Raw genomic sequence first — 27,758 nt, forward strand, 5'->3', positions numbered from 1 at the left:
CGCTTTCTGCTGATGAACTCAGATGTTGGTCGATTCTGAAGCGTCACTGAAAAAGTATTTCAGCTCTGCTCACACAGATTTCTGCTTTTCCACTCGTGTGTTTTGGTGCAGGTGGAGTCACAGTATTAAGATAAACGAGTATTGAAGACCGGCAGTGACCAAATGATAATGAATGAAAGGTCCAGAGTTCAGCTCACCGCTGCGTCTCGTTGTTACATGCCTGGAAACCGATTAGCCTTTAGCTGGACTCGAGGTCCAGGTTTGCTGGACAAACAGTGTTCTCCTGATTTGACTGAACGGTCGATGATATTCAGATTCTTGCTCAGTGTTTTGAGACGCATTTTAAGCCATAAAGGACGATGTAAGGTGAAGGCGGGGTCATCATGCTGGACGGCTGGGGCAGTTTGTTGCATTTGCACTCAACTATTAATCCCAAAGCTCCTTTGTCTTACATGTACTCTTCCTCCAGTATGTTTAGTTTTTTTTTTTTAAATGTGTGTGTGCGTGTGTGTGGAGCAATGCATTGCCCTCAGTTCTGGCCTATCTCCACACACACCACATTGAAGCCACATTTCCCACAGCCATGGTCACGTATTTTGATGGTTTGCTGCACGGCACCGTGTGAGCACGTGCAAAACGACTCAACTGTTTGATGTAGGAGCATTTTCCATATTGACGTCAAATCAAGCTGAACAACAAAGGACGCCTGCGTGGGGCCTTTAACTGTAATTTGTTTCGCTTTTGTTGTTGTAATTTTATCGATTTTTCTTTCTGCTAGCGTCGGCCTCATTTTACATTTGCCTTCCTGTAATGTGCCTAAACCTCAATGACGAGAAGTATTAATTTTAATTATTATTTTTTTGCCTTTCATATGGAACATATTCAAGCCTGAAAAGTAAATAAAATACTCACTGCTTTATACAAGCTTTCTGGTCCTTATTTTTCTTATCAAATTGTTCATTGAGGTGCAGATACTCATTTTTTAAACTTCCGACGCCGCATCACAGGAAATGAACGGCGTTTCACTATAAGACGTGTGAACAGCCGACAAACATGACTAATAGTCTAACAGAACCGAAAATGAGCCACGTGGAAGCAAAGGGCATGAACTTTTAAAACTTGTCTGAAATAATTTGGTATTTATAGAAGATGAGCTTTTTTTCCATAGTAAAAAGTGAATTTTGTTGGAATTTTATGTGAAGAACCAACATAAAATGATGCACAACTGGAAGGAAATACGGTTTTCAAAAATGGTTCCAAAGTAAAATGTGAAATTTGTTGCATGTATATAAATGTAACTTTGTAAAGCCAAACTTTTGCAGCTGCAGATGTTTTGAGGCATGTGAATAATCTTTGCACATTTAAATACTAAACATTTTCAGCTATTCTTTGCAGAACAGCAACTAAGAGCATGTATCTTTGAGTCTGGACTTTGACTGAGCCATTCTCTCCCACATATTTGCTTTAAACTAACCCTGGGTTGACCAAAGGTTGAGCTTTTTGCAGCCATCAGAATGATTTTGTGCAGCCCTGAATCCCTGATTTAAGAAATAAGTGAATCTTTAGGGTGCAGGAAGCCTTTGAAAAATGCAAAATGTTAAAATTGAAAATGCTAGGTAAAACCTAAAGCATTTAGGTTGCTTTGCATTCTTTTTAATGTAAGTAGGACCACATACATTGAGCAACTCTTAGAAGCAGATTAAGAAAACCCATTACAAAGACCCTTCCTATGTATTTTCCAGCCATTTTATACCACAATAAATGATCACCTTTACTTAACTGTTGTATTTATCAAGCCTGACTGCAATTGGCCGTGTCTTTTTAAGCCCATCACAATAACACCACTCCTCTATACAGTTTACAGTGAGCACTATATCACATTAAATCTGAGTAAAATTCAGTTTAAAGTTTCTGTATTTTGTCTTCTAAAGAAATTATCCTTCAAACAGTAAAATGTTTCAGACTGTTTTGTTTGGTTTACTCATCTTGGACCAGTGAAGGAGAAACAGGTTTGAATTCATTACATTCTGTTGTTTATTCTCCAAATGCATCTGTAAAAATTGTACATCGAGCATGAGTATGGAACTGTGGTAAAAGTTCTGATCTTTTGCATTTATTCCTAAGACAGTTTCATAAAAACAAACGAGACATAGAGAAGCACTTGATGCTACCAGAAGATCTGAACTTCACGTGGTTTTAGCACATCGTCCCATTCCTTTGGGCGTCACAGGATGCCCGCCTTCACTCCAAACGTCTCCCAGACCAAAGTCCGTCCGATCCAAGCAGAGAAAACGCATTCAAGGAGCGACAAAGACGCACCGAGAGCAGCCGAGTTTGGACGTTTAGCTGAGCAGAAAGAACAAGACTGGGGGGAAAAAAAGTTCATCTAAGGCCTTGGCAAACGCCCAGCGGCGACGACTTGATGACAAACTTCCCATCACTCATGGTCAGACCTCCGTCCACCAAACATGTGGTCATCAAGTAAAACCGGGATGATGGCGTCACATGGCACACGGAGGGACCGAGGGCTGGCTGTAGTGTCCGTCTCTAGTAGAGGGAGACGACGGATCTGGGGTCAGTTTCAAACCACTGATCCAGTCACAAACCATCTGCTGTCCTGCCGGAACAAAGACCTCCTGCTTTGTGAACTCTGTCCTCATACTGAGGCCTCTTCACTTCCTGTAGAGAGGGAAAAAAGCAACAAATGATTCAGAAAAGATGTAAATCTATAGTTGAGCTGTTTAGTTGGGCCAGACAGGCAGGAAGTGAATGTCTGCCACAGCACGCCTCATTACTCATCATAACATCGGTGTGCTTGTAGGTTCCACCCTTGCATTTCTGTGCCACCTGATCATTTCGCACACACAGCTGTTGACGCAGCACTCAATTTCTCCCACAAATGACGTCAGTCTTACAGATGACTTCCTGTTTTTCTTTGTTGCATTTAATTATTAAGAGGTGTGTGAGTGGTAGCTTCTTGAAAAAGTCAAATTTTGCTTTACACACACACACATTTTTCTTGTGGTTAAAACAAAAAACAAACAAACAAACCATGGAATCCAGGATTACCTGTAGCAGCAGCAGAGTTGTCGGCGTCAGCCTCCGCCCCACACACCGACGGCTCCATCTTCTCCTCCGTCCCGCCGCCCGGCTGTGGCTCCAGAGCCGAGGATCCTGTCGGCGGCGCCGCTGCTTCCTCTGCGGCGACGGCTTCCGTTCCCGCCTGCTGTGCAGAGCTTTGCTTAGCGTCGGGGATCGCTCCCCTGGTAGAGAACCAATGCCGCACCAAGTCGCCTGTCAGACCAGTTTTCTCAGCCAGCTCCTTTATCTAGGACGGAATCATAAAGGTTTTATTAATTAGATGCAGGGACATGTTAAAGCTGAACACCTTGAGACTGCAAAGAAACTATTAGGATTTAAATTCAGCTCATTTGAAAGCTTTGAAATGTTCTTTCCAGGTTTCATGCAAAATGTCATTTACCTCAGTGATCTAACCATTTCTGCTTTTACGTTTAAAAGTATTTTATTTTGTAATAAAATAAATAAATGAAACCTAAAAAATTAAGAATTCTTAGAAATAGCAAGTAAATGTCTGTTATTATTGATAAAAATATTACATTAAATATTTACTATAACTGTTTATACCAGGTGTTTTGTTTTCCTACTTTGCTTTAATCAAATAATTCCTGTCATGCAGTGGGGACATGGATAATAGATGAGGAAGAAAAAGAATGTTTATTAAACCGAAATAAAATACCAAAAGGAGAAAAAAATTTTCATACAAATAAACAAAACTATTACATGAAGTTTGCGTCTCTGGGAGGATAAAAACAGCAAAGAGATGATTTCACTCACAATGAAAACATCTAAAACTTTGCCGTTTCATGAGGAGATTTCTTTTTCATGTAGTTCAGTGAACAAAAGACTCTCATCTCTTTAGAGATAAAAGACGACAGATGAATTTAGGAGGAATCAAGACCTGAGGTGTGAATTAACTTCAAAGATCTCAGCATCCAAGGAGCTTCCTGAGAATTCCCACAGCAAACAGAGCAGCACGGCTCATATCTGAAGGAAATATTTATATATATATTATTTTTAAAACTGTCTAAAATATCACTGACTGTGTTATGAGAGTTTCATGGTGTGACGACAGTTTTACAACATCATGGTGCCTAATGTGATCCAACTGCTGCTATTCAAAAACGGAAAAGCATCAGCTACACCTGCTGCTGCAAAAAGTACACAGCCTACATTATTATTAGACTCATATTATTGGATATTTATTTATATAGAGACAAAAACAAAAATACAGGATTAACATCTGTAAGTTTAGAAAACGCTTTCACGTACTTATTGCACAAAATGTTTCACCTCCTTGTTGTTCTGCTCGCTGGTTGATTAACTGAGATGCTCAACAGCTTAAAAACCAGCATAACGTATGCAAATAAATCACAGGAATGTTGATCACTTGGATAGTTAACCTTTGAACTTCAGATTGAAATCAATCAATATTATTCAAACTCTCAATAAATATTGTAATATTATTATTAAACACTTTGCCATCCTTTTGTTACACCATTTGGTTTTTATGCATCAAATAGAGCTGGGACTGTAACATGTTCATTTTGATTAATTATTTACAATCATTTTTAACATGTTAAAATGTTTTAATGCAGCTAATCACATTACACATACAAAAGTCCTGAGTCAGAAGCTTTTTATAAATGTGTTTCTGGTACGCTCATGAATCTGATGCACAAATTAGATCCGATTAGATCCCGCTACGGACGACAAAGTGGCTTTTCCTCATTTGTGCTTCAAAAAGTGATTTGATTTGATTTTTTCATAGAAGCAACATGAAGGTTCAGATGTTCCTGAAAGCTGAATATGTATATTGGCACTTTGCACCAATCTGACTGTTTAATGGCCTGAATAATTAAAAGCAATAAATGTTTGGTTGTTGAGCTTATGTGTCCGTTTATTCAAAAATGTATTCAAAAAGGGGCTATGAATTTAAAATTATTATTTTATTGATATATGTTTTTTGACTGAAGTACAATGAATTTTGAATAATTCTTGCAGATCCTGCAATTAACTTAGAGGGGGAAGACATGACCTGTACCTGGGAGTCGTCCAGCCTGCCGTGGGCGTCCAGATGGTCCTGCAGGACCTTGGAGCCGTCCTTCTGCAGCTCCTCCTCCAGGGCCAGGTTCTGGTACTCCTCCAGCCACTTCAGCAGTCCGTTCTTCTGGACGTACCGGGAGTCCCCGAACCAGCGCACCACCTCAGGTCTGGGCAGCCCTGTTCCTGAGATGAGCTCATCGTACTGAGTGGCGCTGGGCCACTGGGTTCGGGCGTAGACTTGCTTTAGCAGGTGGAGCTGCTCCGCCGTCTTCTTCCCTCGGACAGTTGTGGGTTTGGGGGAGTGGGAGGTTTTCTGTGTTGGGGTGGAAGGTTGGGAAGGTTTAGTGGTGGTGGAAGAGGTGGGGCCCTGGGTGGAGGCAGGCGTGCTGCCAGGCTGAGAGCTCGTACTACCAGATCCCTCCCCCTCTGCTTTACTGCTAGCCTCGGTCACCTTCAGCATCTTCAGATTTATTTTGATGGGGTTCACTTTCGGTTCCCCTGAACCGTCATCCCTCTGCCTCTCTTCTCCATCCACCTCCATCTCCTCCTCGTCCTCCTTCGGCTTCCGCTCCGCCTCCTCCTTCTTCTTCTCAGCAGCCACTCGCTTCCTCTTCTCAGCAAACCAGCCGTGGATCTCCCGCCGAGTCATCTTGGTCTCAGAGCGCAGCCTGTCCACTTCTTCTCCTGACGGGTCGGTGTTCTGGGCAAAGCTGGCCTCAAGGGCTATCACCTGAATGAAGGACACGCAAAGAGAGGAATATTACTGTCAAAACTATGTAAAGGTTGATTTATTTTAGTTATTTAGTGTTTCTGTGTACTGTACTCAAGCACCGAATAAGTAGTCGGAGCTCATTTTGCATGATTTACTGCATCCACGATGTTAGAGGGATTAGCCAGTCAATCAAATGCAGTCGTACTAAAGCAGGTTTTGGTACAAAGTCTAACAGGAAATGAAATCAGCCTCTCCATAAAGCTTATCAGCAGCAAAGGGAACTCCTACAGATGACACGGCTACCCAAATCATCACTGGCTGGGGAAGGTTCACTCTGGATTTCAAATTTCAAATAAAGAGAAAAATTTACTTTTATCTGAAAAAAACAGTTAAGGCCTTTTTCTCCCACGTTATCTTCTGACCTCGTCTCGGGGTCAGGATGGCTGGACACAAGAAAAGCAGGAGTTGAAGACCAAATCCTGGCTCTCTGCTCCAGACACAATCCACAACTCTTCAGTCTCTCCAGGATCATGAGATGTTTTTTGTGTGATTGTTGCAGCCCAAAATGACTGATTTTTGACACCTTTTTTAAAAGCTTGTGGTCAAATTTGCACATTTTTATTTTGCCTTATTCTTGGCCCGACATGGTCTTGCAAAAAAGTTTAGATGGCTGCACATCTTCCCAAATGACAAAATTTTTTGTATTTGAAGTATTTTCTTGAAATAGCACCTTTAATCCATATAAAGTCATGTCCTGAGAATTCGTCAAAATGGATTTTGGAAAGAAAAAAAGGCAAGTGTTACCATTTAACGTCACATATGTTTTCTTCTTGCAGATTCGGCTTTCAAGAAACATTGTGAAACAGGAAGTTCAATTAGCAGAGGGCTAAGAGGATTGGTCAAAATTCAGCAAAGTTGCAGTGAGAGAGAGTTTGGGTCTCACCTGGTGGGGGTCTCTCTCCTTGTAGCGGATGGCTGTGAAATCAGGTGAGTGTAACCTGAAGAGCCTCTTGGAAGGAGCGGTGGGCGATGTGGGGGTCTGTGTTGGCGGAGGGCTCTGGGTGGTGGTGCTGGAGCTGTGCTGGGGAGTTTTGGCACCAGAGTTGCTGCTGCTACTTTCCGACAAATCAACGGGGGCGTTACAGCCGGCGGCGGCGGCAGCGGCGGCACTGCTACCAGGCGTACTTCCGCCGTTCCCCGCTCCAGCACTGGACTTACTCTGCCCACCCGTGCTGGAGCGGGAGCTCTTGCAGTTGCGGAAATGATAGCGTCGGTCGCTGAACCATTTGCGGACCTCGCGCACCGTGAGGCCGGTGAGGCCGATGAGGCGGTCAACCTCCTCCTGGTCGGGCCACTGGCTCAGCAGGAAGCTGTCCTTCAGGATACTGAGCTGCTCCTGGGACTTCTTGCCTTTGTAAAAGCTGGGGTCCAGGAAGGTGCTGGAGGGGGTCCGGGAGCCGGAGCTGCTGCCCGGACCTGCAGGAGTGGGGGAGGAAGACTTAGAGGCGGGGGATGAAGCATCCTCCATTTTGATGGTTGGAGAGTCACAACCAGAAGGATCTGCTTCCTCAGTTCCTGCACTGGCCAGATTGTTATGATTGCTGCTACCATTAGCATCTTTGCTCTTCAGGTTTTCACAGCTGCTGATGACAGCTTTGTTTTCTGTGGGGGTCTTACTGTCCATCTGCCCCGAACCGCCCCCGTCAGGTTTACTGTCTGTGTTTCTGGCGCTAACACGGCTGCCAACATCACTGCTGTTTTTCTCGCTGGAGTTAGCATTAGCACTGCCATGTTTACCATTGACACTGCTCCCCTTAGCGTTGCTATGACTACTGCTTCCAAGACTAAGGTTGATGACACCGCCTTCAGTGTTGCTGGTACTGTTCGTGCCCCCTCCCATAGCTTTACTGCTGCCCACCGTTCCAACCAGCATGCTGGGGCTTTTATCCGCCACCAGAGCGGCAGCGGGTCGGGCCTGCATTGTGGGCCGAGCCGCCGCCTGGGGCTTCGGCGTGACCGCGAGGGCCACGGGGGCACTGCTGACCTGGATTCCGTTTGCCACAACAGGTTGCGTGACGATTACGCCGCCTGGGCTGACAAGAGACCCCTGCAGGAACTGAGGGATCCCGGTGGGCCCCAGGGAGGCGGGCAGCACTGTGATGGTGTGTGGCGCCTGGCTGTGGTGACTCTGGGTTTGGTTCTGGGAGCCGACCGGTGCCGTCTGGATGATGGTGTTGAACATTTTCCTCCTTGCCTCCTCAATCTCCTCCGGGGACCAGCTGATGCCTTGCTTCAGTCGCTGAGCGGTGAACCAGATCTTGATCTGCTCCTCGGGGAATTTGGTGACGACGGTCAGGTAGCACAGCTCAGCCTTGGTGGGGTACGGAAACTTGCTGAAAGAAGTCTTCAGGAAGGAGGAGGAGTCCATGGAGGCACTGTAGGTGGGGATGCTGCTCAGAGGGATCATTACCTGCAGGGAGAGACGGAAAATCAGTGTGGAGTCGGATTGAACCGTACAAGTTTAATCGTACTTAGGGCTGGACAACATGGATGAAAAACGTATCAAAATATAAGGGTTTCATATCAGTTGATAGCAATAATTATTGATATTATTTTAAATATCTGAAATATTGCTAAAACTAGTGGCATAATCTTTCCTATTTCATCCACAACAGGATGAAATTACTCATCCTGATGTTCCTGCAAGTTCCATATTGTTAAAGGCTCAGTTGGCTGTTCCAACAATACAATGATTGTGGAAAATGAGTTGCCCTAAAAATATTTACATAATAATTTGTATTGAATGTGAATATGGGGCTGCACAGTGGCGCAGTTGGTAGCACTGTTGCCTTGCAGCAAGAAGGTCCTGGGTTCGATTCCCGGCCAGGGTCTTTCTGCATGGAGTTTGCATGTTCTCCCTGTGCATGCGTGGGTTCTCTCCGGGTACTCCGGCTTCCTCCCACAGTCCAAAATCATGACTGTCAGGTCGATTGGTTTCTCTAAATTCTCCCTAGGTGTGAGTGTGTGTGTGCATGGTTGTTTGTCCTGTATGTCTCTGTGTTGCCCTGCGACAGACTGGCGACCTGTCCAGGGTGTACCCCGCCTCTCGCCCGGAACGTAGCTGGAGATAGGCACCAGCAACCCTCCCGACCCCATTAGGGACAAGGGTGAACAGAAAATGGATGGATGGATGGATGTGAATATGATCATGTTTACTCGCAAATGGTTTAATCCACGTTTTTCAAGCTGGACCTCATTGAAACATACACTTTCCTGTCCGACTTATTTTTGTTGGATTTTTTTAAGAACCCACAGAAACTCTGATGACCCATAACACACATCAACACTGGTTTTGCATTAACCCCTTAACGGTCACCCCAAAAGCACTTACATGCAAGTCAATGGGTCCATGAGGACACCGCTGTCCTCAAGAATGTTAAAGGGCTCCCTGTATGGCCACATTAAAATTGTGTGGATTATTCTTCAAAACCAGATCCACGGCAGGAAGGCAACAATTTTAAAATAACTTAAGACGAGTAGCGCAAAGTATCCCACAAAAATGTCAGATTTCAAATTTTCCGAAATAAATTGTTGTTTTTAATTCGTTGAGCTTCTGTGTTTTCAAACCATCCTGGAATGTTGATTATAAAACCCATCATTAAAAAAGGAATAAAATGTACGTTTCCTTTCACTGATGATTGCATATAACCCGTTTACTTAAATGGTAAATTGCGTAACACTGACACAAAAGCCAATTCATACCTTGGGAAGATTTTGCGAGGATGAGGATGAAGAAGCAGTAGAGGAAGCTGTGATAGATGCTGAATGGTGAAGACTTCGGTTCTGAGCTACAGAAACAACCTGAAAGGAATTGAAAACACGATTAATAAAGTAAATTCACTTAAAACAAATAAAAAAACATCAGTATCCGCGCCACCTGTGTGATGGGTGTCTTCAGTATAGGTAACCCCGTAGAGCCGTTGACAATCTGGATCGCCGAGGGCAGGGTGGTCTTGCTCGTTCCGTTGTGGACAATTGTGGAGACGTGGGTGACTGTAACAGCAGAAGATTCCTTTCTTTCAGATTCCCTGGATATGGAGGCAGAATGCACGTCCGAGGCGGGCTCGTCTGACACCGAGTGAGACACCACAATCCTTTTGGGTTCAGATTTTCCCTTCAGCATCCTCATGATTGGTGTCTTAGTGATGGAGATTTCGCTGTCCCTGCACAGCTCTGCCCCTATCACCAGGTTCTGCTCCACCACTGCCCTCCTCTCCCTCCTCCTCAGCTGCAGGGTCGTATTCAAAGTGCTAGGGTGGACTCTGGCGTTGTGCAGAGCTAGCCCCTCAAACTTTGGCGCCGAAACGCCGCAGCTCATGCAGACGAAGCCAGGGTCCGCCCTAAAGTCCGGGTGCCCCGTGTAGACGTGATCTAGGAACAGGTTGAGGTCGTGAGTTTCAAAATTGCACAGCTTGCAAGTGTAAGTGCCACCGCCACCGTCCTTATCTGCATCCCCCGCCTCCTGTTTTGGTTCACCGCTGGCGTCCAGAGGGCTGCGTCTGTCACCTCCAGAAACCCTGGAGTGACGGACCGGAACCGGAGAGTCCCGCTCCGCCTCCTCCACAGAGCGGATGACCTTACTGGGGATCATGCAGGGTGTAGTGGACTTCCTTTTGCTGGCCATGGTGAGACCAGAGGGAAAGGAGGTGGGGGGGGTCAAATGGCTGAGGGGCTGAGAGAGAGAAGATGGATTCCTCCTTCACTGTCGACCAGACATGGGGGAAGGAGAGTGGACGAGCTCTTCCATAAGTCCCCGAATGATTCTCTGCAGAGGTTTTAGTAGAATCCTGAAAAAGAAAGGAGAGAAAATGAAAATATCTAGATCACCTGGAATTTAGACAAGAAGATAGGTGAACAAAAATAAAAGGATTTCTTACAGAAGTTTCAAGTAATATCAGGATCTTCAGGGTAAAAAAAACATCTTTAAAGTATTAAAGCCAAAAGTAAGGCTAAACTTTCCTGTCCCCTGAAACTCAATCTCATTTATGATGCCATTCAGTCTCAGTCTGCCTCCTCACTACAAGGTTTTTGGGAGAGCCCCTGTCCTCCCCCCCTTACTCCCCTCCCCCATGCCACTGCGACTCACTTCCTCTCTTTCAGACACACCCCCACAGAGACTGCGAGCTGTGTGCCTCTGAAGTGGCACTAAACACATTTCCAAGCACTCTGTGAATATATTTTTCTTTTAAATTTGCTGCTCAATACAGCTGGGAACTTGATAATGAAGCAACGCTGCATTTCATCACATATTTCCTGGAAAGACACATTCCTGAGCAATCAGGACCAACAGCAACACACCTGGATCTCAAAAAAAAAAAATCGTCCCACATCCAGAGTCTGGGTCTATACGGGGAGATGGCGAAGCTTCCTGTGGAGTGGAGGGATTCGCTCCTCCCTTTCTCTCCACCTAACATGGAGGCAAGGATGCAGGATTGAAGGACGGCTCTAGGGCAATTACTCTCCCAGCTATTCTGCCCCAACATGACATCTCATGCAAAGCACGAGAAGCTCTCCGAGCCTCCACAGTTGAAAAAAAGAACAGCGTTTCTTCTTGCAAAAATGTTCCTTAAATGTTAAACACTGAACACAACATTCACCTAATAGAAGAGGATCCAAACTGAAACAAGATGCAGACCTCTTCCTGCAACGTATTTGTGCTAAGGTGTGAAAGAAACCCAGATTGCATATGGTCATTAAATAAATCCCTCCTTTTCTGGTTGTGTATCTCTTTCTCCAATTGCAAACCTGCTGCTTTTCTTTGCACCTACAACGGCAAGAGTAAATGCTTGGTTTGCCCCACCCATGGGTCATGGTACATTAGCTCAGCGCTCAGTTAACCCCCACAGGACTGGGGTGTGACACAACGTACAAAGAGTTCACTTTGAGGCACCAGAACGAAGTCAGCCTCTAGATTTAACTTAAAAGAAATAAATCTGCATTAAAGGAGGACTCTTTGGCCCTTTTTAAAGGTAAATAAGGGGGCAGTGTGTGTGTGTGTGCTTGTGTGAGGGGTTAACAGGCGATTTAGGTTCGTCTCTGAGGGAACGTGATGCCCCTCTTCCCCCCTTCTTTCACCCCACTGAGAGCAGCAACTGCCCTCGGTTTGAGCCGTCGTCTGCCCCTCCTACCTAGGCCCCCACCTCAACCACCACTGCCATTCAGTTCTGCATCAGGGGGCACCGCTCTGCCAAGCCAGGCTGGTCACATGACCAACACAATGGCTTATGGGTGGGCAGTCGCAGTCATCCATCACGTGGTTGTGCTGGGTGTGGGTGGCAGGCGAGAGTAGAGAGAGGGAGAGCAAACGGTAGATGATGATGATGGTGGGGGGATGGGCAGGCCGTTCGGGGTGAGGTGTGGGGGGTTGATGGTGGTGTTAACTATCGTGAAGGAACCACTGAGGTGTTTCTGAGAGGAATTTTCCTTCATGGTAACCCCCACACCCCACCATCTCCACCATTGCAACCAGCCTACCCCCGCACTTCCGAGCCCCCGTCGTGCTCCGAGGTTCAGTCACACACTGTTTCCCTCCCTTCCCCACCGCGCTGTGAAGACTGGAATGTTCTGCCAATGGACACAACCTGGAGCTCATGAAAACTAGCTTACAGTGTCTTGCAACACCGAACCAACGGGTTTAAAACTGATCGAGAGGCGTCACTTAACTCAGGTGACTGCTGAAACAAAGTCCTCACATCAGCTTTTGCTTAGGCAACTTCGGTCGACTTGAACACCAATTCTGTGCATTGACATTCACCGACTGACCACCCTAGCCATGATAGCAATGTGGATGTGTTTTATGTGACACTGTCAACGTTTGTATGTGTGAATTTCCTGTGAGGTTAAGAGTAAAGTGCAGGGAGGTGTGTGTGTGTGCATGTGCATGTAACGTGCGGGGGTGGGTGTCTGCATGCCTGTGTGAAGCCTGTTTACGAAGGTGGTGAGGCTGCCATTTTTTACTGTGCGAGAGATCACACGTCTCCCAGTCCCTCTCACACACACACACACACCCACACACACACATAAAAACAAGGTCTTAAATGTCTGAGTTTGAAACTAGAGATGCATTGATCAATCGGCCAGAGGATGAGACTGGGTCTATTTTTTCCTTGATCGGCTCAGATTGAAAATCAATAAGTGAAATAGAGAAGAAAAAAAAACATTTTTTAAATTCTCTATAATAAAAAGACATTAAAAATGATAAATACCTCCATACTCTAAGTTCAAAACCTACCAATGCAATAAGTCAACAAGAGAGCAGAATAAACACAAATTTCCCGTCAATCGGCTCTGATCTTTGATAAGTGATCTTTCCTTTGCTTAATAAATGCAACAAAGCTAAAAACTGCCACCATTTTATGTCTGTGAATGCATCAAGAGAATGTACTTTTATGCACATTTTTTCAATGTTATTAAAAAATCCAGTTTAAGTAGTAGTGTTTAAGTACTACTTAAACTTTAAAGCAGTAGTAGTTTAAGTATTATTTCCTTTGTTGCCTATTGGGTTGCGAACCGCTACCACTAACAAAAACAAAAGAGAAAATAACAGATATTTTATCTTTGTGTGTCACCAGGTTCCACCTTAAAACCAGAAATTGGTATGGTCCAGAAAAAGTCTGATTTTTTAAAACCAAAGGCATCTTCGCTTTCGTAGAGTATGACGCCAAATAATCAGCTCACCTGAGAATCTTGCAGCTGATCACCTGAGACTACGGATGCTGCTCTAGGATCTGTGCAGGGAAACAAACCTTACCCTAATGAGTGTTCTGCACAGGCCTTTCCTCGGCTGCTCCCGTTTTATTCCTCGCTCTTCCCCCTCCTGCTGTTCCCTCACCCCGCCTCCCTCTCCGAACAAGTTTGGCACTCGGAGACAGGTCGGCAGCGGCACTGGTGTGTTACTGTCCCCATGGCAACCACCTCCTAGCCCCCCCACCTTCTCTCACCAGCTCACTTCTCTAAAGCACACGCATGTGGGTAAACACACACACACACACGCACACACACAGATCTCCTGTGCCATGCAGTCCCAGGCCAGAGTGGGGCTTGTTTGTTCCACACACCCCTCAGAGTGGTATTTGGAGAGTCCCTGCCCTGCTCCTATTTCAGTGCAGCTTCCCGCACCGAGTGTTCCCGTCTCTCCAATAGGTGTGGCTGCAGTCTCCATTGGCCGGAGCCGACGGCGTCTCTTCCTGTCAGGGTTGTGTCCAGACATCTGCCATCCTGCCCCTGTTCCCCCCGCTTCCCCACGGCACTCTGTGGTCCTGCAGGGGCCTCGGTCACACAGGGTTGCTATGTTCTATGCTGCAAGAGCTACGCCAGATGCTATCTCACTCATTCAGGGGAAGAGGGCCCTAAAAACAGCCTCAAACCCCAAGTGTGTTCCAACCAATTACCAAGACTGCACCTACGCGGCGGCACACACCCGGTTCCACCTTCCAGTGTCTGTCTCTACATCTTCTGCCATGTTTTTCTTTGTCTTAGTACAAGATAAAAGTGCTTGTTTCAGCTACTTTCTCCCACCATAAACCAGCACCTTCCAGCTAACCTCCAGCTGTCAATCACACGCACATCGTGTGTGCATCTCGACTTGTGTCTTCCACAACAATCGGGAAACCTCAATTACAGCGTTCCTACATCGTCCTTCCTTCCTTCCTTCCCTCGGATCCCTGAGTGTCAATGTGGGCTGCTCCTCGGGTCAGGGAGAGGATGGGCTGCGTGGGCTGCACTGCTGTGGCTGCTGCCGCTGCATGGATTTAAACTGGACTGCTGAGAGGGGAGGGAGAGAAACATGGCGGTTGCTCTTTGTAGTCCAACCTAAAATGGCCGACATCACAGGCTGTTCACCACTCAAGCAGACTGAAGAGATTGCGATGATCCAAACCAGTCCGCTACAGGCCCGGTCGGGTTTTTCTTGGTCATAACTGGTAAGAAGTTAATTATAAATCACACGATCGGATACAGGAAATATAAAGCGACTCAACTCGCCTAATGCAATCAGAACATTTCTCATGTTAACTGCTTCATTGGAAGAGTTATTAGCTAAATAAATCCGGAGCTACTCAGGTAAAAATAAAGCAGCCTGTAGAGCGAAGTGGTCATAGCGAGGGCGGAAACAATTAATCGGATAAATTTATCAATAAATTATTATTTCAATAATCGATTAATCGTTCCCTGGGGTATACATAAAAAAGGCTATTTGCTGACAAAAACAACACACTTAGAGCAATAGTTAAGCCAAAATTATCCAAAGAATACCTTCATTTCGCAATCAAGACAAGAAAAAGAAAGAAAATTTGCTAAGCACCTTTTACTACTGAATTTTTAATTAGTTAATCCAAAACAACAGTCAACAGATCAGCCCTATGCTGTGTTGAGGTTGAGTCAAGCAGAAAGGGCTGAGCTTTTCACATGTTGATGTTAAAAGTATTTTCAACTGCAAATGCACCCTTTCCTACAAATGATCAAGCATGCAGTAAGGAAATTCTTTCGTATTGAATTTTAGGCAAGAAAAGGGTTGGGGTTTTTTTTGCATCAATTTGCATCTTTTGATGTATTTCTAATGTATAAAAAAGGCTTAAGTGAAATGCCTTCAGATTTTTATTTCCTACAGAAATAACATGAAACATAATTCTAGTTATACACCAAGATGAGACACAGCATCAAAGCTACAAGGCAGAGACTTTTTTGTGAGAATCAAACTCAGTTTGGATACAGTTTGTCACTTCCACAACAACTCCATTTGTTTTGCTATGTTGTTGTAAATTGTTACATAACTTAGATAAAATCTAACCTCCCACAATCCAGCTTCAAAATGCACATGCCTCTCGTGACGTCATATAAGGTAACCGATTGTGGGGTTTTTGTTGTTAATTTGTCACTTTATTTTCAATCCAATTCCTCATTTAAATGTGTTTATTTGTATTCTGTGCAGCTGCAGCAAAGAGCTTGAACTCTATTTGACAACACTGCCTTTTAAAGAAAGATTTGGCGACAATAAAACAAATGTAAGCAGTTTGTAAAGAGAAGGGGGGCACATTGGAATAGGATGCTTCACATTATATGCCAACTTCTGTCAAAAGTCATTTGTCTCCAACAGTGTTTCCTAACGCCAGATGATCAGCGCGTTTCTTTTTAAAGAGGCAGCAAGAAATCAGGTGGTGACCAAAGTCGCCCAACTTTTAGCTTCATCAGCTCCGACCACTGGAGGTCAGATGAAAACTCAAAAATGTTACGTTTTCCATAGTAGTAGTTACTACTATGGAAGTAGTAGTAACTACTTCCATACTAGTTACTACTACTAGTATGGAAGTAGTAACTTCCATACTTCCCAGTATGGAAGTTACTACTGAGTGAAAATGACTCCAAGTGCGCTCTTTTTCATAAGTGACGTGAGCTGTTTAACAATGAGACTGTATTTTCTATTATCGAGACATGTCTGCTATCCATTCAAGCCGCAAGAGAGATCAAAACTTTCAGAAGATACCAAGAAGGTTTAACAGAATAAAGTGGTTGATTTGTTTTTATTCATTTAAAAAAAACCATATTTTAAAGTGGTAATCATTACCAGCTGTGTTTCTAATGTCAATTTAATAAAAAAAAAAAAGCACACCACTGGACAGTTATTACAAGTTCAACATATTTTCTCGCATGATTAATAAGTTGATCACCTCACGCTTTTCATGAGTTCTTATTTTTATCCTACATGTGATCATCAGCAACGACGAGGCAAGCAGCCACTAGTGAGAGTGGACGGTTGGTGATAAACAGAAAGCTGGATTAAGCTGTGCTTCGAACCTGAGACTCACGTGGACGTCAGACACAAATTAGCTTCCTGGGAAAGCTTTGGTCTAATCCTAGGAGTGACACACACTAATGACAACACTATCAAGATAAACAGAAATGCACAGATCCAGCTTTTCTCGGTCGACAGCAATATCCGGTTTCCTTTGAGATCTGACCTGCTGATTCTTGTCATTTTTATTTCTAAAGGTCTAAAACACAGTAGAGGAAAAGGTGTGCACAGAAATAGCAGTTTTCACTATCAGAAAGTAAATGTATGCGTGTTTATCTCTGCTTATGCATCATAGTCTCCACGACATTATCTAATTTTTATTCAACCCAATAAGTGCATAAAAATAAATGTCTGTTGACGTCATACTCTGAAAAGGATTTGAGTTCTAAGTTGGGATGAATTTAATCAATATGAAAGAAAACGTCAATTTATTTTTCAGTTCCTCAATTTAGTCCTGTGTAGTAGTTAGAAATAAAGCTGGACTGCAATGTTTATTTCAGAAACAATTAATGAGAGCCAATTAGGGAGAAATTGGCGATTACATCTCTAAAGATAAACAATCACACGAACGCTTCATGAAACAATAACAAAAATAAACATTGCTGCTCATTGTTTGTAAACTCTGGGTCAGTCTTGATTAAAATTAAAGTCGGTCTGAGCCAAAATATAACTTTTTATAAACTGTAAAATCCTTTTATGGTTCACAGAAGAAAACAGAGAGAGGGGTGCTTGGGACGGCTGTGATTTCTAATTTCTATCGTGATGAAATGCTGATTTTGGTGAAAATTTGGGAATATTTTTCTAACAGGTTGAGATTTAACATAAACAGAAAGCGCATGTTTACTACTTCTTTGAAATAGTATTTTCTAGAAATACTAGAAATGCAAGTGTGAAAAAGTGTCTCGACGAGTCACTGAGCGGAGCAGCTTTAAACGTATCCGAAAATGATGCATCTTCCGCTCAACTTAAGGCGGAGTAATCCCCAACTTAATTCGCTCATGTGCATTATTAAGGGTTGCAAGCAGTATAGCCAATTCAGGTCGGAGAAAAGAGGCGAGCCCTCTCAGTACCCCCCCAAAAAACTACACCGTCTCTCTCTTTTTCCCACCCCCGTCGGCTGTCGCCATTTTAAGCAGGCGACATGCAGCTGGCCAACGCTGCTGAGCCAAAGCCCACAAAGGTGAGGCTTTCCCTCAGCTCGGATAAGTTTTAGTTGAGATGAAACACTGAAATACATGGGTATCAACAAACCACACTCACCTCGCTTTGTTTGGATCTCACTGTGCGCAGTGAACGTTCTTTTAGAAAAAAGAAAAAGTTTACATTGATACGGGCTCACACAGGAGCCACTAACGGACTTCACTGATGGCAACTTATAGGTGTAAGACCCCTCCGTCCATCGGCTGCAGACAAACGCGACACCCGGCGTCCGGACAGCGACGCTCTGTCTTGGGTTCGCGTTTAATTCGCCAGGCTCGGCTCGGCTCTGCTCTGTCTCGGTGTTGGAGCAGACAGCGGAGGGGTGGAAAATACGACGGACGTACCGAGGGAAGAGACGCACACGTGACGCAGACGTCACTGACGGTTGAGTTGGCGTGAGGGCTCGAGCTCGGAGATGCGGAGTGAAAGCGAGTCAGATTCACCGTCTCGACCCTGACCCTGCGGTACCGCTGCTCTGAACTCCCCGTGAAGTGTCTCTAAGAGGGGCAGAAACTAACAGAGTTGCGGATTAGCGTGATGTTCAAGCAGCTCACACCTGTCCCCCTCCTCTCAGGTAACTTCTCTTAAAGGGATAGTCCCCAAAAGACACCCCGAACCATAAAACCCTGATTATGTCTGACTGCGGTAAATTCTACAAGTACAACTAATAAACCAGTTCAACAACAGATTTAGCTTTAAAAAAACAACAACTATACGCTTCATATTCTTTTGACATGGCAAAAATATGCCAGTAATATTTAAATTATATCTGACAGAATGGTCTCAAAAGTATTTGCACCCATGAACCTTTTTTCATTGTGCTCAAAATATTTTACTAACCCCATATCATAACAACTAATGTCAGTTATTGGGATCTTTTGTGATAGTAATGATGAGAATAACATTTTGGTGCACATAAAAGTCTTTTGTTTTTGCTTTTTCCTCTTAGCTTTGCACATATACGGCTTGAATTTTTGCCTTTTTTTAGTTTAAAAATGCCTCTCCTCTCAGTGTTGGCAGAGATTATCTGTGAACACCAGTTTCCAAGTTTTTCCACAACTTCTCATTTTAATTTATGTCTGGACTTTGACTAGGCCATCCTGATACATGACTACTCTTTGATCTTAACTATTCCAATGTAGTTCTGGCAGAATGCTTGGTTTACTGTACAGACTTTCTTCCAGGATTATCCTGTATTTAGCTGCATTCACCCATCTATCATAATTAATTTCTTTGCCTCTGCTGAAAAAAATGCATCCCCACAGTCCTCACAGTAAAGTATACTTTACCAAAACTTATAGTTTTTTCATGACTTCATCATGATATGATACTTTAATAATATTTTATAACCTAACTCAATATTTTGATCTAAGAAAGAGTGATCATTCTGTTCTCAATATTTTCACAATATTTAAACAACCAATTCAATGCTAAAGAAGAAAGGTTATAAAGTGATTAATGCATAAATGTGTTATTTCAGTTACATAAGCATTACTTTGAAAATCCCAACCAAATGTATCAAGCATTTATAACTGATAACTAAGCCAACCCTCATTTATCTAATTATTTGAGAGTATTAAGCTAAAGTATTTGTTACAGAGTATTTTTATATCCAATACCTTAGATGCATGCTACATAGTTTTACTCAATTAATATTTTCCATAGAAAGTTGGTTCTTGTACCTGAGTACTTTTTACAAAATGATTTAAGTAAATCTACCCAAATAAAATGTGTAAAAATAATCAAAAATTTTAATCATGAATTCAAGTTAAAATTAGACAAACTAAAAGTGTTCTATCAAGTGCTTCTGTTTACATTAACTTCAAGTGACTCTTGATCAGGGCTAACCAATATATAAAATATTATTATTTTCATGCTTATTGGCAATGATGGAGATGTAGAGAGTCGCTAAAGTTGTGTATCAGATTCCCTCTTTTGTGTTAAGAGATTGCCACATGTTCCACATCATTTTCATTCCCCATTACCGTTAGGGAAGGGGCATCCTCCTATCAATCAAAACGATTCACCAATGACCTCTGAGAACGTTACTTTGATTTGTTATAGGCCATAAATGGACAGTAAATGTGTTGTGAATCATGGTGGCAGCGTCACCATTCTGTATGTTTTCTTTAATTTGTGTGATTATGGGATGGATATTAAAAAGTTATTACACTTTAAAATATAGCATTACTTTTTTAAATCAGAAAATATGTTTTGATGTAATTAGAGATAATTTATTATCACATCCATGAATAAAATAGTTATAGTGACAAAATATCAGTAATCATTTCTGAAGGGTAATTTGTTTTGTTAGTTGTTGACTTTTTGTCATTATATGAATGTATGTCTGCATAATTTACGGAAATTAATTACATTTATTTACAATTTATATATCCATTTTGAGAATAACAGTGCTCATTTCAGTTCAAGTCAGTTTAATTCAATTCATTTTAATTTAATTTAAAGCAATTCAAAATACTTTATTAATCTCGGAGAGAAATTAATTGGAATTTTCACTCTCATTTTTTCAAAGAGTGATCACTCCAATAAGAAATTCAATGATTACTTCGGACTCATTTGTTAATAGACTCTAGAATCACCCGTTTGTAGTTACACTAATTTATTTTATTGATTAATCAATGTTCCTATTACCAAGCCATCAGTACAGACAGGATTTGGCATGCGTTTTTGCTTGTTTGTTTTGAACTTTAAACTTTTACTTCATTTTCAAAACCACACAGTAATACTGAACAACTGGCTAATACTCAAAGTTGAAGCTGTCTCAGAAAAAGGAGCAGAGACATGGTACCCTGGTTATAAAATGTGTAAAACTCAAAGACTAGGGAAACAAGCACAGTTGAATGTAAACAAACATGAAATTAGTACCTACTTAAAAAGAAATGTGAATTACCATAAGCTAATTTAAGGCCCAACTACATCAAGTTCTATCAATGTCAGACTGTCCTCCTGAAATAGAAACACAAAGCTTTTTTTAAAACACCTTAATTATCAGGTTAAATGCATTACATAAAAGTGAGTAAATAAAAGGAAACATGATTAATGAGCACAATGGGAATCACATTTAATCCTTCAGTAACTAGCAACTAAAGATCAGACTGGTCAGAATCAGACAGGTGTTGCCCCCTGTGACATCACCAGGAAGGAATTATCCCCGCAGCAATTGTCAGCAGCAATCCCTTCAAATTGAAAAGCAATTGTCACGTTGCATTAGACAATGTGAAATAGCTTTACGTTTTGAGAGAGGGACACTGTGAAAACACCAGATAGCAAAATATTTCATCATGTGGTCCACTTCATGGCTGCTCGTTTTCATCCAGCAACAAACCAACGCACATATGCTGTAAAATTGTCATAAGAAAACAGCCCCAAAATTGTTCAAAGTGTAATCTCTATATACAGGTATATGACTTTATTATTGGAAGCCAAAAGAAAAGATTAAGTTACTTTGTGAAAGTCTTTGCAATGTCTGGAGAGCCATTGAAATAAACATATCACCTTCATGGTTATAGATTCTGAACAGTCTGAAGATCTCAGGAACAGGGTTTGTGCCATAAAAAAAATCCACAGATATAAAAATAATAGAGATTTAATGGGAACTGAGGGGGGAAATAGCAACAATAATATTCACAGACACGTACAGTGGATCAAAATAAAATATTGTTAATGCACCAGAAGAAATCAACATTTTCCTGGCTCAAGCTATTTAAAAAGTGCCAGGAGGATGTAATGTGTTGAATGATTGTCATTTTTACTATATAACAGCATTAATGCTTCCTTAGCAGCCAAAGGTTCAATAGAACAGTTAAATTTTTCTGGCACCAAGTTGTCCTTATTAAAACATTGCTGGTGTGATAGTAAGTGATAAAAAAGGGGAAAAAAAACCTTCTCATGACTTTGTAGTTTCAGATTCCAACTTGGTTCTCAGATGTTAGCATAGACTTACAACTCTCTCATCCCTTGCAAAAACCCCCAAAAACTGACCCAGGTCAGTGGTGCTCCACATGGACTAATCTGAAGTGACCAACAATAAGCAGCATAACTACTATCCTGCTTTGTTTAAAAAATCCTTAAGCAACTTTTGTTATGAATTTGTTCCATTGTGCCCAAACTGAAAATGCTGACACATCGCCCACCACTTCCTGAATGAGTCAGTTATTCAAAAGAGAAACTGAAATTCTCTTACTAAGTGTCACAACAAAAGCTTAAGACAAATTTTTATAAAGAAAATAATGACGTTAATCAAAAATGAGCAATATCAGGGAAAGATATAAAGAATCTCTGCTGTTGATGGGAAGTGAAAAGGTTCTTTAGGTCAACACCAAACATTGCTGGGATGTGCTTTCTTCTGAAACTGTTGGACTGGAAACGGAAATGACAGAAATTAGAAGAAATGCAATGTTGGTCCATGAGTATTTACTTAAACAAAAGTGATAAATCCTGATGTTTTGTTTTGTCAACTAAAATCCATGCAAGATAGCATTGATATACAAAATGCACAGATCACTAAAACCAGATTTCATGTTATATTACCTAAAAAACCAGACAAAATTCTTGGATACAGAAAAATAGAAAAAAAGAAAGCAATTCAAACTTGTTTTTCCCTTAAGTTTGTAAAAAATAACAGCTTTGGAGGCCTTCCAAACATGTCCCATTTTATCGGATAATTTTACATTCTCTGAATTGTTGAGCAACATCTGAACCAAACACATGTTGTAAAATACGTGAGACCAGCATGATTCTGGTCCTTTTGTGAAGTTGAGACAAAGATGAATCCTTACAAATAAAAAAATTGAAAAGTGTGGTGTTCTTCTGAATTTATGCTTCTTTATTCTACACCTCTAAACAACATCCAGTGCAACTAACTGCATTTAGAGATCACCTCAAGAAACAAATGTATTTTAATCTCAGTTGTGCAGTGAAAGCTCCAGTGGTTTGTTAGAGAAAATTGGTGAACATACAGTATCATGAAGAACAAGGAACACAACAGACAAGTCAGACAAAATGTTTTGGAGAAACATAAAGGGTTACGGCATAAAATCCCAAACATTTATGGGGTGGCAGGAAGAAAGCTATTGTTCAAAGACAACCTTCAAAAAGGACAGGGATACAGGAAATGAAAGAAGATGTTTTAACCAGATGAGAGCAGCAATGGCCCTTATGGCCTACATGCAAACCTCTACGTTTGAATACGCTGCATATCACCCTAATCATACCATCCCCACATGTTGCTGGCTGCATCACGCTGCTGGAATGCTTTTCTTCAACAGAGACAGAGAAACTAGTCAGAGTTGGCGGGAAGATAGATGCAGCTAAAGCCAATGAAGTTTTTGGAGGAAATTTTGTTACAAGCTGCAGAAGACTTGAGAGCTTGACATTTATCTTCCAGCAGGACATTAACCCCCCTATCTTACAGCCAGAAGTGGAAGGATTAAGATTTTGTTTGGATAGGACACTTAATATTATAGGGAATTTTGACAAGGCTAGAAAAGTAGTGTTCCCAGTCACTCTTCCAATCAGATGAAGTACAGAACTATTTTTGATATTTTGTTTTATAAAGTGTATCTAAATAAGGGCCCTCATAATCTTGAGTGGCACAATAAAATCCTCAGCCAGAACAGAAGTTGATATGAGTATATTTTATTAAGTATGCTGCCTTGATGGAGCTTCAAAATTTCGATATGTTTTTTTTAAAATTTGACCCAGATTTTGCTTTATTTATATACCTTAGTATACCATGGTATAAAAGTATACCTTGGTATACTAAAGAATACCAATACCTATCTATCCGTGCTATGGTAGGAAAATCTGATGAGAAGCAGCTTTGCACATACATGATTCATTTCCAATGTAGACACATAATGGGGTTCAGTTCAGTTCAATTCAAATGTATTTAATCAAGGACAGCACATTAAACTATGCTACATGTAAGAAAAAACAGAGAAACTGTTGTTTTGTGCATAGGTTTTCTAACCTGCACAAAATTAATTTCTTGGTTGTATCTTTATTTAAAGACAGTAATATCAAAAGTCAAAAATTCCTGTCATATACACAGACACCTACCTTGAATTTCTGTGACTATAAACAAGAAAAACATATCAGAATGCATATCAGAGAAAGCCAATTCTCCATAACAATGTAGGTCAGTATAAATCAGTCTTCACGTACTTGTTTTTGTTTTAGCCAATGTTTCGTCTGGGAATAGAAAACTCTAAGATCAGTTTCCATTTGTATTCCTGAAGGTGGGGTCTCTGTGTGCAGGTGAGGTTTTCTGAATCAGGTCACTGTGGAAACTGACCACCTGTCTGAGCTCGGGCTCACGGTAGTGTGGGAATTCTGGCTCTCTTTAGAGAACCGGCTCCTTTGGCTTGGATCACTAAAAAGAGTCGGCTCTTTCGGCTCCAAAGCGGCTCTTCGGATTTTTGTTTTTGTCCCTTAATTTATTATCCAACAGAAAAATGTTGCAAAATGAATGAGAGCTCATAGTCAGAATAGACTATATTTAACAGCTCTTCTTCTGGGTCAGCGACAAAATGTGCATTTTGAGTTTTAAAATACCATATGAGTTTATTATTTTGCATTTGACAGTTACATTAACAGATTTATCTGCAGAAAATTGATGGAACGGAAGCTTTTAATTCAGAAATCTTCCCATTTTGTCTGAAACTTGTGTTTGTATTGAACCAGCAATCAGAAAACATGTTTCTGTTACATGACAGTTTACTGCTCTCAAGTAATGGGTTTTAAATGTTTTCTTCTCTGAAAAACACACCAGCAATAAATCTCAGGCTCTAAAAGGAGTGAAGGGGTTATTTAAATCCACAAGGGGGCGTCCTGAACTGTCTTACACTAAAGACTGAGCATGAAAGAGAATTAAACCCAACCATAATTATTGTTTTAGTATAATGTAGAAAATATGTGACATTAGTTACACACAGAAAATGTACATTTTAACACTATTTGTGGCTTTTACTGGTATAAAAATATAATAAATAAGTTCTTTGCTTGCTTATATTCTGTTTTGTTCAATAGACCGAGAGACTGCTGATTTCCCCCCTCCATGTATGGGAAGTACTGTGCTGCCATGACGCTGTGACATAATTCAGGATAACAGCTGAAAGCTGTTGTAGGGGATGTATCCCACTGAGCTGTTGACTAGCATTTTAACACACAATTTGATCACTGTGTTGTTTTATGCAACCACTGCACATGATCAGTTCAGCTATACTGTTATTTTAAGTTGATATTTTTTCAAAACACATTAGAGAAAATTGAAAAGTGGAGGAAAACTCTGTTTTTATTTTGTAATTTTACCATTTTTTTAAGTAAATGGTTCATAGTAATGTAAGGGACTTGAAAGATAATAAATATGGTTGTAACTAGATGATTTATTGATAGAAAAGTGGATCTGACTGGTGGTTTCGCTGAAGGCCGATTATCTCTGTTTCTTTAGAGATCACAGTTAAAGTTGGTAATGATCTGCACAGCTCTGGGTTCTGACCAGTAAATAAAGTTTATTTAGTTCAGAAACATCAAAATGACAAGAAGTTCATGATTTACACTGAAATTAAATCCAAGCTAAACATTTAATTAAGGTCGGTTGACTTCTTTTTGCAAAAAAAAAAAAAAAAAATCAAAGATAAAGAAAAATGTATTTTACAAAACTTTATTGTACATTTTTAATAATATTCATAATATAAGCTATTTATGAATAAACTTATATTATTTAAAGACCAATTAAAAGACACCGATCTATGGACAGTGAAGAGTTTTAATACATTATTGGCACACTTAAATAATTATCACATAAGTTATTTATTGTCATTTGACACTCTTCACTCTCCACAAGAGTCTCTTACTTTCCATAAGCAGTTAAAAAATAAATATAACATTTTGCTGTTTCTCTAAATTATTGTAAAAATATATAAGGGATCGATTATGAATAAAACATATAGTGCTATTAACATGAGTTTCATTAGAGGTTTAGGTTCGTACAGTTTCTTTGCAGTTGGGCAGGTTTTACAAGTTTAGTTTTACCCTGTGTTTGGACAGGAAAGTATGGCGCCATTTTTTTTATATTAATGAGCGTGACGCGCATGCCCATGCTGGATAAAAAAATATGACGCAGCTTCTACGTGAGCGTCTGATACTCACGAACTTTGGGACCTGGATTAAAATGATATTTTCTAACCTCCAAGACGTGAAATTCGAGTGGACGCCCAGCCTTATGACTGAACCTTTTGTGGATCCGATTGAAATCGTGTCGGTGTTTATCGAGGCCTATCTTGGCGACTTACTTGACCTATGAGTAGGCCGCAGTGATGGCTAGTAGGCCGCGGGAGCGCCATGTTTGAAATCGCTGCGTTGGTTATAAGGTAAGTTATTTTTCGGATACCTTATTCTGAGTTGTTTGTCTTTTTCCACCGATGACGTTAGTGAAGCCATTTTTTGTGCCTAAACAGAGCAGCACACAAGGAGAGACCCGACCGTGGCCTCTCGGCGGCGGTTTGTTTGGTTGCTGGCGTCCCTGAAACATCTGATGGGATATAATGGCATCTGGAGCTAGCAGTTGATCGATTATGGATATACTACAATCAAGCTGAGGATTCCCTTCAATCAAGTTGAGGATCGCTTCCGTCAAGCTGAGGAATCGCTACAAGGTGCCTGGCGGATCCGCCCGACCCGTCAAAGGTTGGTTAGGTCAAGCAACTGTTCCAATGGCGGGTCCAGAAGACATCTCTTGGTAGGAGCTGTTGCGGGTTTTGCTACGCTGCTGATGCTAACGTTGTTTAATTGGTTATTATTTTAACCAACTAACGTTGTTTTTGAAGGCCAACGCTAGGCCTCTTGGTGTGCTGGTTTTGGTTTGATTCTCTACTGAGAGTCGATGAGCTGAGAAGGATTCTGCTGCTGTAAATCCTTCTGTCTTTGGATTTTTAGTGTTGTTTGAAGCAGTTGCTGTGGTCTTGTGACCTGTGGAGGTTTAGGTGTTACTAGAATCTGATATCTATCATCTGAAGGCTTTCTAAATATCACTATATTAAACATTGATAACGTACCTTTTATTAGTACTAATGTAATGTGTCAATGTTGACATTAATGCATTAGGAGAATATTTATCTTTCCAAAGAATATCAAATATGTTTTTGGGTGAAGATGAGGTCTTTATATTTCAACATACATACATTTTTTAAATTTTTTTTTTATACCTATTTAATATTTAGTTTGAAATTTAGGGTCCATACTTTAATAATTCAATAACTCAAACAAATTTAATTTACGTTCAATTTAAAACATGAAAACCGATTAGTTTTTGTGCCGAAACAATGCGTGGCCTCGTGCAATTTCGTCATTTGACTTAATTTCTTCTGGACGACGACGTTCAACGGAGAGATCTCCTGGAGCTGCAGGCCGGAGGTTACAGAGGTATGTTCCCACTGTAATCCACCATCTCTTATTTCCAGGTTTTCAGCTGAGCTCCATGTTTTCCTTCTGGAGAGGATGGACTGGGACCTGTCCTTCAGTGTTTACATTTTTTTTAACCCATTTTCTCTCCTAGACTAAGCAACTGGCGGGCCTTTTGTTGCAAATAACTTTTTTTTTCTCATAGATGAAGCCACCAAAGGAGCTTCTACTACAACTTATGCTCTTTTCTCCTATAGAAGCACTCCTGGAGCAGCTCTTTTTCTTTTTCTGTCTCTATTTATTCTGTCCTTTCAAATTCCCCGGGGGTAGTGACAGATGGCCTTTCATACAGAGCCAACTTCTGGTTCTGCTGGAGGGTTCTTCCTGTTAAAAGGAAGTTTATCCTCTCCACTGTCGCTACATGCATCCTAAATATGAGGCATTGATTTA

The 27,758-nt window shown here is 41.4% G+C and overlaps 1 protein-coding gene across 2 annotated transcripts; it reads right to left on the reverse strand.

The window, feature by feature from the left end:
• Nucleotides 1–491: 491 nt before the first annotated feature.
• Nucleotides 492–18,394, reverse strand: zhx3b (zinc fingers and homeoboxes 3b). 2 transcript variants are annotated; one of them, XM_028021212.1, is made up of 8 exons: nt 17,946–18,394; nt 9,774–10,683; nt 9,599–9,697; nt 6,780–8,306; nt 5,576–5,854; nt 5,123–5,437; nt 3,070–3,328; nt 492–2,679 (listed from the first exon to the last, which is right to left on the reverse strand). In XM_028021212.1, exons 2-8 carry the CDS (start codon nt 10,518–10,520, stop codon nt 2,657–2,659), a joined length of 3,249 nt encoding a protein of 1,082 aa, XP_027877013.1. In that variant the 5' UTR covers nt 10,521–10,683; nt 17,946–18,394; the 3' UTR covers nt 492–2,656. The 2 variants fall into 2 exon arrangements, with proteins under 2 accessions (XP_027877013.1, XP_027877006.1); XM_028021205.1 differs by having other exon boundaries at nt 2,011–2,679; nt 5,123–5,854; nt 17,946–18,392.
• Between the last annotated feature and the right edge of the window lie 9,364 nt (nt 18,395–27,758).

Source organism: Xiphophorus couchianus, chromosome 1, assembly GCF_001444195.1.
Source record: "Xiphophorus couchianus chromosome 1, X_couchianus-1.0, whole genome shotgun sequence".
Lineage (NCBI taxonomy): Eukaryota > Metazoa > Chordata > Actinopteri > Cyprinodontiformes > Poeciliidae > Xiphophorus > Xiphophorus couchianus.

Bases quoted from the DNA above. Each gene is read 5' to 3' on its own strand.
- zhx3b (XM_028021205.1), bottom strand. From the start codon at position 10,520: ATGGCCAGCAAAAGGAAGTCCACTACACCCTGCATGATCCCCAGTAAG. The intron at 5,855-6,779 runs GTGAGACCCAAA...TCCTTCATTCAG, and splicing joins AGGAGAGAGACCCCCACCAG to GTGATAGCCCTTGAGGCCAG. The intron at 3,329-5,122 runs GTACAGGTCATG...ATTCCGTCCTAG, and splicing joins GCAGGCTGGACGACTCCCAG to ATAAAGGAGCTGGCTGAGAA.